Genomic DNA, 14,576 nt, shown 5'->3' with positions numbered 1-14,576 from the left:
GCATGCGGGACGACACGGAAGGTCTGCAGAGGAAACAGGGCCGAGCTTCACAGCGCCTACTTTAGATGGCTCTCAGCACACAGGCGCGGGAAAGCATGTCGTGTTCTGCAACTGAAGGGCGGGGTAACGGACGCTCTTTGCTTCAGACTCTTTCCAACTTTCTACCACTGTGACTGGGGGAAGCCCCTGCCGGCTGAGAAAGATGTAGCCCTGAGAAACCAGAAAGCCTGGGATCGAGGGCTCCTCTTCCATACTCAGTCCTAGTCCTTTAGTCAAGTCACCGTTTTAGGCTTCAGCCTGGCACTTGTCTAAGGTGGATGGGAAGCCCTGGCTAGACAACGAAATTAGAGCTCTCCTGGCTGAAATCAGGGATAGGGCACCCAGCCACAATTAGGGATTCACAAAACCACAAATGGACTATAACGTTTGTTCCCTCTTGCCCAGTAATTCCACCATCGAACATCAATGCTAAATCGTAATTTAAACTGAAACCTCAAGTTTGCGTTGGGTGGTTCATTTCCTGGCGTCATGCCGCCACCTTGTGGCTTAAAGGGGGGAAACCGTGGGAGGCACTGCAGAGGGAAAGAGCAGAGCCCTGTAGTCCGGAGAGGGTCTGAGTGGAGGACTAAAGGCTAAGTAGTTTGGCCTCACTGCTAGCCTTGATAAATACTCGTCCCGTGCCCTTTTCCAAAGCACAGGACATGCCCGTTGAAAAGAATAAAGATGACTCAGCCAGGAGCAGTCAGTTAAGCCTAGTACACACAGTACCTGTGCTGAAGGATTGGGAAATAAAGCTAGGAAAAAATGACCCAGGGGCCACGGTAAGAACCCCAGGGGTCTGCGCCTGGAAACACGGGCCGCTGCAGCCAGGCAGACACGGGAGGGCCGGTTGGAAGGCAACGCCATGTGAATGAGGAGATGGCCGAGCGAAATGTAAGGGCTAGGGACTGACTGGATGGAGGGGATGAAGCAAGGAAAGAAGCCAAGGATGACTCACAAAAGAGCATGAGATCTCAGTCTCCCCCGGGGACGTTCTCGATGGTGACATAGCCATGACTGTCCTTTCACTTGGGCTTTCCCTTTCCCCTCCTTCCCATTTCTCTCTTCGATTTCCAGTTCCCTAAAAGCTTCCTTTTCCCTTCCTACTCCTAAATCACCCACTCTACCTCCTTTCTCCCCTCCCCAGCTGCTGTCTCAGCTGCCGCCCCTGCCCTAACATTAGAGAAGGTGGTACCTCAGTTTAGAGATGAAGAAATTAACCCCATCGCCACTACTTACCAGCCAAGTGACCGTGGACAGGACACTAAACTTTTCTCTAAAGTTCTCTGGAAAAAGGGAGTAAGTCTACTGCAGAGGGGTGTTCTGAGATTCAGCTGGAGCCCATAGCACTTCCTTGAATACCGGACCGCAGCGTGTGCTGCAGCTGCTACAGATGGGCTTCAGTGACTGGCCCCAGGTCACTAGCAACTTCTGAGTTAGCAGCAGGCAAGCTAGTGGTGTGCAGCCCAGAACTCCTGGTTAGTAACTGTGGCTCATTTCTTCTCCTTGCTGTCTTCCTACGTGCCCAGCTAGCTCTGTCCAATAGCACTTAGTCTATGCGACATTGAACAAGACTGACCCCAAGACTCAGGGACTTTTGCCATGACCGATGGAGGTCTTTAGAAAAATCCAGTAACTTCTCTAAGAACAGATTCTAAACTCAATTTTTCCTTGATTTTTAACCAGTTGTTCGCACACACACACACGCACGCGCGCACACACACACACGAGGCTTTGCAAAGGATACGCTGTAGAACATGAGGCTAATCGCATCTATTTGACTTTGCCGTCCTCCATAGTGACTGCCCTCTGCACATTAGCGGACCAGCCAGGCATCCCAAGGTTGAAAGCACTCATTGCACTGCTATGAAATCGTCACTGAGCCCCAGGACCAAGCTGTCCTTGCACTAGACAAGCTTCCAGCTATCAAAGCCAGAGAATGTTACGCCTAGCTGTACTCAACTTCTATTTGTAGAAGAATCATGAAATTCACTCTGCTGGCAGCTAGGAGGTTTCAACCCTTGTGCAAAACACATTGGTAGAAAAGGCTAGGAAATACATACAAAGCTTTTCCCAGAAATTATTACAAAATTGCATCATTTTCAAATATGTATTTTGAAAAATAGCCTACTAATCCAATATGACAGAAAGATGTCTTGAGTATCCCAGAGGTGACAGAAACATACTTAGTAAAATCCGTTCCCTTTGCCAAGCTCATAAACCCTCTGATCAAAGTGCTAGCAAGGTAGTGGGAGAGACGTAATAAAAAATACTAAGAAATAGTTTACTATCTCCTTCAACCTAGCACGCCAACGTTATTTAACTAGATAAACAACCCAGGAATGAGAAATCAAAGAGAGCATTCTATTAGTGCCCTGGAACATTCTGAAAGCAGCATGTTTTCACCCATTTTAGAGCGTTATGTAACAGCTTTCCCTCAAGGCATGTAGCAATCCCTCTAGAGACTTCAAACTCTTTCTTAGAGGGATTTGCATGGCATCTTTTTAAGAACCTCAGGGCACTAAAGACACACACTTTCTGGGTGACATTGTGCTTACTCTGTTTTCCAAAGGGGAGGAAAAATCAGGCACTAGCCAATTCTGGAGCAATAGACCAGGTCCCTCCTGACCCGGTGCAGTGAGGTACACACATTTGCCTATGTGGCTTTGCTGTGAAAAACATTTAGTCCGAGTCTGATCACGAGAAAACAGCTGAATCTAGGTTGTCGGACTTTCTAAAACACAACTGGTCTACATTTGGGAAAATATCCGTCTTTACAAAGAGCAACAGAGAGGTAGGGACTATTCTAGGTTAAAGTGACTAAGGAAAAATGTGAAAAGGAGGCTAAATAGACATGATGACTAAACACATGCTTTTAAACTAGATTCTGCATTAGGAAAAAAAAAATGCCCTAAAGCACATTTCTGGGGCAACTGGGAGAAATTAGAATATGGTCTAAATATTAGGTCACAATCTTTGGACATGAGAACGGTGCACTTGTTCATACAGAGTAATGCCCTTGTTTTTAGAAAATAAGTGCCTAGATTTTGAAGGCAAAAGGATAACGAAGCCTGCTACTTATGTTCAAATGGTGTAGTAAAAAGCGTCAGAGACCAAGTACGTCAAAATAATAATGGGAGAATATGAGGAAAGGTTCCATTTAGTACTCATTCAGCATTTCTTATTCCCTGAAGATCCAATGGGTTTAGAATTCCTGAAAGTAAAAAGTGGGGGTGGGGGGCAGCCGCAGAAGTGTGTCCGGTAGGTGCTGCTGCTCAGGAAGCGGAGGCCACACGGGGTGGGAAAAGGGGGTGCGGGTTTGATTCCAGACCCACCCTAAAAGTGGTCACGCCAGTGTGTGCCGACAGTCCCAGTGACACGGAGGCTGAGGCAGGAGGGTCAGGAGTTACAGCCAGCGTGGGCCATGTCTGAGAGAACAAGCTTGCTGGTGCAGGCCTGCGGTCCCAGCTCCTCGGGACACAGAGGTAGGAGGATGATTGTGACATACAAGATATTGTCTTGCATTTAAAAAAAAAAAAAAGTTGGGAAAGTTGAGGCAGCAGACAAAGGACAGTGGACGAGCTCACAGAGAATGAAGGTATACTCTCATTGTCAGAGTCCTGCCTGAGAGACCAACTGCTAGCCCAGCATTCGTGAGTCAAAGATTTTGAGATAATTTTCCTAATAGAAGTGAGCACTTTATTTCTGGGTAAGTGTAAGAATAACTGCTTAGAAAAAGAAGCTTGATAGGCTAAATCTCACAAGACAAAATTTTAGTTGTCTACTAAAAGGATTCTACTCCATACGATCCTTATCAGCATGTGTCTTCCTATGGAGAGTCACAGAGTATCAGTTGCTGGAAGGCAAAATTCATGATCATATTTACACATTTACCTGGACAGTGTTCAACAAAGCAGCACATGTAAAGACATACTCTTAATAAAGTGTTTGGTAAGCCTGTTGGAGTATTAGCTGTAATACACACTTCTTAATCTGCTCTCCCAATCCTAGACCCCTAACCACCACCATACTCACCTTCAGGTAAGGAAGCAAAAGCTTGTCTCCGTATTCTTTACAATGTAGAATCAGGTGAAAAGTGGGTAGGCTAAAAATGAGTATGACCACTTACTTACCTTGGTTCCAGTTTTAGACATTTTTGGTGCATAGGTTGGTTTTCCCAGTGCTGAAAGAAATCCAGGAATAGCTACAGAGAGTTAGAGGCACAGAGACATTTATACTGGGCTGGTTTCAAATCAAACATTTGCTTGGTCATGAGAATAGGATCCAAAAATTGAGTCAGTCATTTAGAGGCTATTGATGGTTTCTAGAAAAACAATTGGGATTATGAAATAAAGGAAAGCTTCAGTGCCCTCTTTAATGCTTACCAAGCCCTGCTGCATTATCAACTTTGCTGAGTCAAGACACCAAAACCCAGCCAAAGTTTTAAAAATTAAAAACAAATTCCCTGAGCAATTTGGTTTTTCAGCAAGCAGTCTCTTTGAAATTCCTAATGTCTTTTTTTCTTTTTCAACAAAGCTTGCAGGAAATCAGTCAAAAGACTATCCTGCATTTCTGGACAGTAGTGACATGTTCCAGAGGGAACAAAACTTACTTGACAACTAGAAGCAATGCATGATCTTGGGTTTTGGGTGGAAAATAAGTCACTATAAAGGACATTTTTGAGGCAATGAGAAAAAATTCTAGTAGAGACTGTATATTAGATAATACTATTATACAGGTTAGAGAATGTCTTTGTTCTCAAGAGATATATGCTAACGTATTTCAGTCCAAGATATCTGCAAACTCCTCTCAAACTGTTGAGCAAAAATAAAGTAAAATACAATACAGGGGCCAGTATAGTGAACACAGCAAAATGTTAACAATTTGTGACTCTGATTAAAATGTGAGATCTGATTATGTAGATCCATTCTGCAACTGTTCTTTAAGCTCAGAAGTTTAAAAAAAAAATTTGCTTTAAAGAGTTCTAATCCACAAGTATGTAAAGAGACAGAAAGCTACTGAGAGACTTCTGACTTTGCAAAGATTAAGGTAAGCCCAACTTGCCACCTTTTAGGTGGGATTTTTCTACTCATGATAGTATCCTGGGACCAGTTCAGAGGATATTTTTGGCCCTTAAAATACCTCTAATTTTAAAAATGACATTCATCTTAAATAAACTCAAAGTAACAACAAATCAATTCTTCTCCATTTTAATTTTCCCTGTCAAGTAAATTCTTTAGTAGTCTGACTTCCTCATCTGTCTAACAAAGTTATACAATAAATAATTTCATAAATGAGATACCCACAAGATTCAACTCATGGGGCCAGCAGGTGGTATGATGATTAAGGGCACAGGACTCCCACATGGCCAAAAGCGGTTCAATTCCCGGACCTGGTGGCTTGCTTTTTCACTTTGCCTCTTTCTTGCTCTGTCCTTCTCTCTGGTCAAATTTAAAAATAAGGGGGGACCAGCAGTTAGCGTAATGGCTATGTCTCTGGACTCCCATGTAGTCGACCGCGGTTCGTGTCCTGGACCCGGTGGCTTAAAACTCACGCCGGGCGCGTGTGCGTGTGTGCCCAAGATCCCGAGAGGAGAAAGGACGAGAAGGGATTGCGGTGTGGCCATCCCCCCCGGGGGTGATTTCTCACTTTCTGTCTCTTTGTCTCTCTCTGTCTGGCTGGCAAACGCCACTCCCTATAGCAAAAACCTCTCAAAAAAATTTTTTTTTAAAAATAAGTAAATAAATAATAAGGCTAAATAAAATAATTCTTAAAAAAAAAGATTCAACTCAGAAAATGGCAAGTGTGCTCTGATGTGAAGATTACTGAGAAAGTACTAAGTTATATGCTTAGCTTTCTGAATTTTATAAACCTTAAACGTTTATAAGCCATTAATTTAATTAACAAGTAGCAATTTCCAGAACACACTTCTAATACTCCAATGTCTCTTTATTTGGTAATGTTCTGTTTGCATAAATTTCATCTTAAATAAGAAATCAGAAAACTTCAATCAGAACTAGCAAATACACCCTAGAAATATAAGAGTAAACCCTTTTTAGATACTAATTAAATGGCCAGAAAGTTGGGACCAGTAGTTGGCATAATGGCTATGTCTCTGGAATTCCACGTAGTCGACTGTGGTTCGAGTCCCGGCCTCAGTGGCTTGAACTCGTGCCGGGTGCGTGTGTGTGTGTGTCCAAGATTCTGAAAGAATGGAGAAGGGATTGTGGACTGGCCATCCCTCCTGGGGGGTGATTTCTTGCTTTCTGTTTCTCTGTCTCTCTCTGTCTTTCTGGGGAGCACACGTGCCCTAAGGCAAAAACCTCTCAAAAAAAATAAAAAATTTAAAAAGGCCAGAAAGCATATAAAACAATGTTGAACGATGATAAAATTCATTTTTCTAATTTGGTCATTGCTTTTTATTATCTTTAAGAGCAGGACTTTTCACAACTAAACATCAACTTTACTTCAATCTAATGTCACAGAATGACATTGGAAATATTTTCTAACACTAAAAGTAAAGCTTTGTCTTTTTCATCAAAAGAAGAAAATTACTTCTTAGAGTATCTTTATTGAAAGTTTAAAGCAGGAAATAGAAAATAAAGATTTTTTACACAATTTCATTAAGTTTTATACTTTAAGGACTAAAATATCTTTGTAGAAAACTATTTCTGCTATATTTATACATCAACAAATCATATTCTCATTCCAATTATTTTTTAAGGAGCAATAATTTCCTTGTAAACAGTTATAAAGAACTATAAAACTCTAACTCTAGAAAGTGTGGAACCCTTTCACTACACAATTAAAATTGTAATTATACTTGCAAATCTACAATCACTTTAAAAAATTAACTTGCACACAGCAGGACTGCCTTCACCAGCTGTTTCATTTTGGCATCATACAGATAAGCCCTCTGCTGTTTTACGAACGTGTTTAAATGGAGGTCACACATTGAGCTAAAATTCAATCTAAACAGTAATAAATGAGCATGGCATGGAGATCAGGGAAGTCGTAAATAGGAAGAGACGGCCCCAAGTCTCCGAAGCAGCAAGAGGGCTTTCCCAATTTAGTTTCAAGATGGGCACCAGCCTCCTCCAGCCTCATGTTTCCAGGGCCCTGAGGACGAAAGAAAGCAACCAGTATTAATGACTTCATTTTCTATCGCCTTCATGCAAATAATAAGGAAAAAAATCCTTGCATTTACAGAATCATTTAAAGTATCAAATTAGGGTGAGGGAATGGATAAACCGTAAAGCTAGTTACAGCCTACATTCTAAGTATCAGAGTTCGTAACAGAAGGAATTCATGTATTGACATAAAGTTGGCAGACTCGGGATTGGTTTAAACTAAAATATTTACTCTGTTAGAGTGTTCATTTCCTCTGCATTATCTTTATCAGATTTTCTCTTTTTTTGTAGTTTTTGCAATACAGTGTGTGCAGTAGCCAGAGAGAGAGAAAGCTCCCCTTCTCCCCCAAGAGTGAATGGCCATGCCACAATCTGTTCTCCAATCCCCTCTCTGGACATTGGGCACACATGCACCAGAGCTTGGCATGATTTTCAAGATGCTGGGTCTGGGACTCGAACCAGTCATGTGGGAGTCCAGCACCTTAACCACTATGTCACCTGCTGACCCCATCTCCATCAGATTTCTGATTCTCAATCTCAGCATTTACTACCATAAAAAAAAAAAATCTTTATTTAAATGTAAACAATACAGAAGTCAAACAATAAAGAATACATTTTTGCAGCTTTAGAAAACTGCAGTTCCCACTCCTAGGTATGTACAAACCCTTAGAAATAAAATTTTGTACACATACGTACATAGTACATACATAGTGGCATTATTCACAACAGCCAAAATGTGGAAACAACCCAAAATATCCATCAACTGATGAAGAGATAGATAAAATGGAAAATCCATATAATACAGTATTATCTGGCCATTAAAAGGAGCCAAGTATTAATACATGGATGAAACTTCAAATATGCTAAGGGAAAGAAGCCAGACATGAAAGGTCACGGGTTGTATGATTCTATTTAGATAGAATGCCCAGAGCAGACTAAGTAGATTAAGAGTTGCCAGAACCAGGAGGGGAGAGGGAACGCAGGGAGCTGGACAAATGGAGACTGCCGGCCAACACGAACGGGCTTCATTTTCAAGGTGATGAATGCTCTGGACTTGTCAGTGGCGATGATAGCATAAACTTGTGAATATACCTAAAAGCCACTAAATTCTTCCATTTAAAAAGGTAAGATTTGGGACCAGCAGGTGGCGTGGTGGTTAAGGCACTGGACACTCCCACATGGGCGACCACGGTTCGAGTCCTGGACCTGGTGGCTTCCTTTCTCACTTTCCCTCTCTCTTTTTCCTCCTCTGTGTCTCTGGTCAAATTAAAATAAATGAGTGAATAAATAAAATTAAATAAAAAAAGAAAAAAAGATTTTTTCTTTCACCTGGATACCTAGTCTTATTCCTTAAGGACAAGCACTATTGGTAATTTCTTTACATATCCTTTTAGAGAAAGTTTAGGCACATAACTAGCATATAAATATATGTGATAATCTCTTCCTTTTTTCAAAACCACAAGACAACATTATCTTTTTCTCCCGAGCTAAGATCATTATCAGCACATACAGATGTACTTCTTTCTTTTTAAAGATGCATTCCACGAGATAGATGAGTCAGTTCCTTAGGCACCAGCCCTCTATGGAGACGCATTTGAGTTGTTTCCAGTTTATAGCTATTTCAGACAATGCTACAATGAACATCTTTTTCAAATAGATCTTTATAGGTTACGAAATCTCAGTTAGCTAAACGGAATAATTTCAAGAGGTCTATTGTGGACATGATGACTATAATAATAATATAGAAATACGAAGATATATTTGGGGCCAGCTCTATGGTGCAGAAATAGTGATTCAAATACCCGGCCTGGTGAATCTGGAACATGCCAGGCAGGTATGCGTGTGCCTAATTTCTGAAGGGCTAGAGAACTGGTGGAAGGAGACTGCAGCGTGGTCAGATGCTATGGCTGGTCCTCATCTCTCTCTCTCTCTCTTCCTGTCACTCTCATGTGTGTATGAACACACTCTATCATAAATAAAAATATTTTAAACAGACTTTTAAGTGTTCTCACCACAAAAATGACAACTGCATAAGGTAATACATCTGCTAATTAGCTTGATTTAGAAAGTCCCAAATGTGTATATATTTCAGAAGACCATGTTGTATACAATGAACATACAATTAAGTTGTTTTTATTGCCAGAGGGCATGTGCACTTGTGAGAGAGAGAGAAAAAATACCCTCATTGGTGTGTGGTCTTTTTTTTTTTTTTTTTTTTGGAGAGATTTTCACTGTAGGGCGCGTGCGCTCGCCAGACAGACAGAGAGACATAGAGACAGAAAGCGAGAAATCACCCCCCAGGGGGGATGGTCACGCCGCAATCCCTTCTCCTCCATTCTCCTCTCGGGATCTTGGGCACGCACGCACACGTGCCCGGCGTGAGTTTTAAGCCACCGGGTCCGGGACACGAACCGCGGTCGACTACGTGGGAGTCCAGCGACATAGCCATTACGCTAACTGCTGGTTCCCATTGGTGTGTGGTCTTGATGAAATCTTTTCTCCTCCATTTTTCCATCCCATCAGGATTTGGGGTACTCATGCACATGTGCCCTGTGTGGTTTTCCAGCCACTAGAGCTGGGATTTGAACCACAGTTGGCCATGTGGGATCTGGCTCCCTTAATGAGTGCTTTAACTACAAATAAAATTACATTAAAATTAAATAGATCTTACACATATAAGATATATTCTAAGTCAAATTGCTAAGTCAAAGAATATTTATATTTTTCATTTTGATTTTTTGTCCAAACTGCCTTTGAAAGAAGTTACATACTTTCCCTGGTGGTAAAGAAATGTCTTGCCAGTGTTACGTACCACCAACACTGATCCTTGCCACTCTGATAGGTAAAAAATGGTTTCACCTATCAAAAATTTCTTTAAGTATCTTAGTGTCTTTAAATATTTTTTTTCTATTGTTGTACTTAAGGATACTTTGAAATGATCAACTAAACTCATTTTTATTTAAAAAAGCATATATTTGACTTAATAACTTTGAATAAATTTATCTGTATCTATATTCTCTATTTAATATATAATTTTTCAGAGTTCAGTAATCTAAACTTCAGTTGGACTGATTCTGATAATTGATTACCAATTGTATGTGCAATTAACAAAAATCAGCTAACTTATTAATTGGTTTGGAGGAGGGCACAGGAAAGAGAAAAGATGTATAAGAAAGATGGAAAAAACTTAAACCCAAGTACAGGAGAAATGTATCTTTGAACAGTATAATTTGTGTCAACCAAAAAAGACCAAACTTGGTCATTGCATTTGCCCAAAATAATAAAGACTTCACCTGGACATTCCAGTAGGTCTTCTTACTATAAAACACAGCCTGTATACACGGATATGTAAGGGTCTGCGTATGCTGGTGGGAGTTGTGAAAAACATTCGGCAATGGTTAGTAACATAATATTCGGTGCAATTTTTTTTTTTTTCATGGTTGGCAGATTTTCCCAAAAGGATTTGTTTCAAGTGGTCTAAACCATAAACACCTACCGGGCTGATGTAGGCCCTATCCTGCTGCTTGTTTGGAGCCCACGGCAGGAGGTACCAGGCTGTCCAGTTGCTGGCGATGCCCTGTATTAATCAACCATTCATAAAACTTGTTCTCCACAAGTACCTGGAACTGCTTTCTTTGATCCCTAGAATTGCAATAAAAAGCAAAAAAAAAAGTAAGAACACTGATTCACAGAAATTTTACTCCAATTGATTAGACAAGACTTCAACGAAATAATTTTAAATGACTCATTATTTCTAGTAATCCTTTAATTCTCCCTCTGCTCAAAGTACACTGGACCACCATAAAATGGGACAGATACAATGCTCTCTCTGTGAACTTACTCATTGTCAGATATTTACTGTGGATCGAGAGAGTGCCAAATAGTGTTCTGATGGATGGGAATAAACATGTGAAGAAGAGAGAAAGCCCCTGTCCAGGCAGGTTGGCACTGCAGGACTCCTGAGGGCCCCAGTCACCTTGTGATCCATGTAGTCTATGCCCCTGGGAACCATATATTCCAAGAAGAAAATACATGGTAAGTAAAATATATTACAAATGCCTTAGAGAAAAAGACAGAGCAAGATAAAAGGAGTGAGGGTATTGAGACTGCTGTTCTTAAAAAAAGAATGTGTCTGGCTCCATGCTACAGTGCCAATGTGCTGACTGAGAGAAGTGGATTCCACATGGTGACTCTAGTTTGAATCCCTGGCTCACCCAGCCTGAAACACACCAGGCACACATGTGAGTACCCGGATCTGGAAGGGCTGAGGACTGGAGTCAGAGGATCGTGGCATGATTGGACTCTGTGGAGGGTGTTCCTCTCTGCCTCTCACATGCATGCACACACAGCCTACCATAAATAAAAGAAAACAAAGATATAAGAATGGACAGGGAAGACATCTCTAGAATGACATTTGAGCAGAGGTTCACATGGCACGATGGAGTAAGCTAAATAAATCCCTGGGGAGGAACATATCTGGCAGAAAAGGCAGTAAGTACAGAGGTTCTAAAGTGAGAGAATATTTAGCATGTTCAGGTATGCAAGAGAAGAGTAGCTCCTGACAATCAGAAGAAGAATAAAAGGACAACCATAATAAGCAAAAGTGTTTTACACTGAGTAAATTTAGCTTCATTTAAAAACACTATTTTTCACATTTACCATGGATTAGAAATAAATTCGATATGGACCAGCAGAGGGTGAAATGGTTATATCCCTGGACTCCGTCATAGTTGGTCACAGAATGAGTTCCAGATCTGGCAGCTTAAAACTCAGGCTAGGGATATGTGTGTGTGTGTGTGTGTGTGTGTGTGTGTGTGTGTATGTGTGTGTGTGTATGTGCATGCCCAAGATCCTGAGAGAATGGAGGAGAAGGGACTGCGGTGTGGCCATCCCCTCTGGGGGAATGATTTCTTGCTTTCAGTCTCTCAGGTGAGCGCACATGCCCTAAGCAAAAATCTCTAATAAAATTATTAAAAAAGAAAAAAATTGGTAAAAACTGGTATCAATCCATTAGCCAGCATTAAGAAGCCACCTCTGGAGAGTTTATCTCAGTTAAATCTGTGGGAAGTCTATATTTTTTTAAGAGAGATTTTTGCTATACAGTGCATGTACTCACCAGAGGGACAGAGAGAAAATGAAAAATCCCCCCCACGGGGAATGGCCATGCCACAATCCCTTCTCCTCCATTCTCTTCTCAGGATTTCGGGCACATACACAAACACTGCTGGTGTGTTTCAAGCTGCTGGGTCTGGGACTCATACCATAAAAGCTATGTGGGAATCCAGCGATGTAACCATTACATCATCTGCTGGTCCTGAGAAATCTGTATTTTAACAAGCTCTTTGGAAGATTCTGATGCACAACCATATTTGAGAAGCACTAATATAATATAGAGATGTAAATTAACAACTAAAAACAATTCATTTTAGTATTGAATCATGTGGCATAGTTATACATGATTTAATTTATGTTTTATATCTTCCAACTAAATTTAAGCTTCTTAGAAGAAGTGAATCTAATACTGGAAAATCTACTCACTTGTGGTGACTTGCAACAGTGCCTAGAATACTGACCTGAAATTTAAGCCATAAGAAAAGACAGTTGCAGGGCTGATCTCATAGCCTAGTGGTTAAAGAAGCCAGATCCAAATGATCCATCCCAGTTTGAACCCCAGCCCTCGTGGCTTGAAAGCACACCAAGCACATGTGCATGCCCAAGTACTGACAGGATAAGGAAATGGAGGAAGAGGGACTGTGGCATGACCACATCCCATTAGGATTTGCTCCCCTTTCTCCCTGTCTCTCTGTGTCTCTCTCTGGTGAGCACATACACCCTTTGGCTTATAAACAAAAAAAAACCAAAAACAAAAAAGCATAGCTGTAAAAACATGCAGATTATTTTTTCCACAGACTTTCACATAAAATACATATTCTCATTTGTAGAAAACACTCACTTTGTCAAACGAGCCTCCTTCACAGTTTTCTGCCAGATCTGTATCTTCTGTTCTCTTTGACCCAGTGCTTTCTGGTATGCAGATGGCAGACCTCCAGGAATCTCTGTTGTGTCCCCTTCCATTTCAAAGGGAATTATAAATACATAGAACTCACAAGGTGGTAAGAGCCGGAAGACACTTGTGTCACTGCTTTCTCTGCAAACCACCATTGGGTTATCCCAAGAGTTAGGCACAGTGGCAAGGCCCGTCCTGGCCATGTGGTCCTCTAACATTGGGTAATGGGTATGGAAAGGGGCCATCGTTACTCTCTGGTTCCCAGAGAGAATAAGTGGGCGTGTGGGTGTCAGAACGTGAAAGATGCAATCCGTTGTTGAAGAGATGGACAAACGATGGCAAACAGCAATGACTTTAACATTGTCACAGCTGTGGAGGTGAAGAGCAGTCTCTACAGGGCCCAAGACAAAGGTGCTATTCCTGCACTTCTCGATTGTCACAGATCTGCAAATGAAAAATGAGGTATCTGAGAATAGATAGAACAAATACTAGACTAAAACACTGATTTCTGATGACAAGGAAATCAGGATTAACAAGAAATGATCAACCCTTGGGAACCAGCAGTTAGCGTAACGGCTATGTCGCTGGATTCCCACGTAGTCGACCGCAGTTTGCATCCCAGACCCGGTGGCTTAGAACTCACACTGGGTGCGTGTGTGTGCGTGCGTGCCCAAGATTGGAGGAGTCCAACCCAGTGGGGCTCCAGGACCCGTCTGAGCCCCTTGACCTTTGAGCATCACTTCCGGTCAGTTCAGTGAGCTGGCAAGGCCACGACTGTACGCCCCCCGGACCTAGGAACAAGCTTGGGTCACTTAGCATGTTGGCAAGGCCGCCTGCTATTCGCTCCGGGACTGTGATAGCCTTGCTGGGAAGTGACCTCCCTCTGACTCCCCGATATATTACTATAAAAGAATTACATAGTTTTCCCATACATATTTGTAGCAAGATTTCCCCAAAATTCCCCGACCACTCCCCTTTACCCTGGCCATTTACTGTTGATTACAATGCTTCATTGGGCACAATAAAGGGTGTGCTAAAGTTCTTCTTGATCTGTGGAAGGCCTTTCAAAACACATTTATATAAACTTAAAAATTACCTCTTAGGCAGAAACTGACCCAGGACACTCCTGCCTCACTGTAGCTAATGTTCTGACAAAGTACATAACAGTGGCACCACAAGCATAATAAGAATGCCTAGGTGTGCCACAAAGTTTTCCATTAATTCATTAGTCACTTCACCACCAGTTGAAAGGGCTGTATCCCCACCCTCATCAAGTGAACACTAACTTCACCCTTTCAGGATAGGCAATACATTAGGATTCCTTTAATCAATTTTACATCTCTACAAAATTATATAAATATCATTCTTTATTGAGATTTATAAAAACTAATATCTGTACT

The 14,576-nt window shown here is 41.5% G+C and overlaps 2 protein-coding genes across 6 annotated transcripts in view; both read right to left on the bottom strand.

The window, feature by feature from the left end:
* Positions 1-5,378, bottom strand: part of CRYGS (crystallin gamma S) — a 7,073-nt gene extending 1,695 nt beyond the window's left edge. Inside the window, exon 1 of one of the 3 annotated variants that reach the window (XM_006171472.3) lies at positions 4,173-5,378. In XM_006171472.3, the coding sequence (XP_006171534.1) occupies positions 4,173-4,193 (21 nt within the window). In that variant the 5' untranslated portion in view covers positions 4,194-5,378. Of the gene's footprint in view, positions 1-1,278; positions 1,758-1,786; positions 2,940-4,172 lie in introns of those variants that run through there. The other 2 variants (XM_006171473.3, XM_006171474.3) reach the window with 2 other exon arrangements.
* Positions 5,379-6,330: 952 nt separating this feature from the next.
* Positions 6,331-14,576, bottom strand: part of TBCCD1 (TBCC domain containing 1) — a 43,416-nt gene continuing 35,170 nt past the window's right edge. For 2 of the 3 annotated variants that reach the window (XM_006171468.3, XM_014585360.2), the window contains 3 exons: positions 13,123-13,620; positions 10,666-10,811; positions 6,331-7,158 (listed from right to left, as the gene is read on the bottom strand). In XM_006171468.3, the coding sequence (XP_006171530.1) occupies positions 10,682-10,811; positions 13,123-13,620 (628 nt within the window). In that variant the 3' untranslated portion in view covers positions 6,331-7,158; positions 10,666-10,681. Of the gene's footprint in view, positions 7,159-10,339; positions 10,535-10,665; positions 10,812-13,122; positions 13,621-14,576 lie in introns of those variants that run through there. The other variant, XM_027769456.1, reaches the window with a different exon arrangement.

The sequence above is a fragment of the Tupaia chinensis genome, unplaced genomic scaffold (assembly GCF_000334495.1).
Source record: "Tupaia chinensis unplaced genomic scaffold, TupChi_1.0 Scaffold149658_1, whole genome shotgun sequence".
Classification (NCBI taxonomy): Eukaryota; Metazoa; Chordata; class Mammalia; order Scandentia; family Tupaiidae; genus Tupaia; species Tupaia belangeri.
Note: the sequence above shows the minus strand (reverse complement) of the source record. Positions and strands in the feature narration are given on the sequence as shown.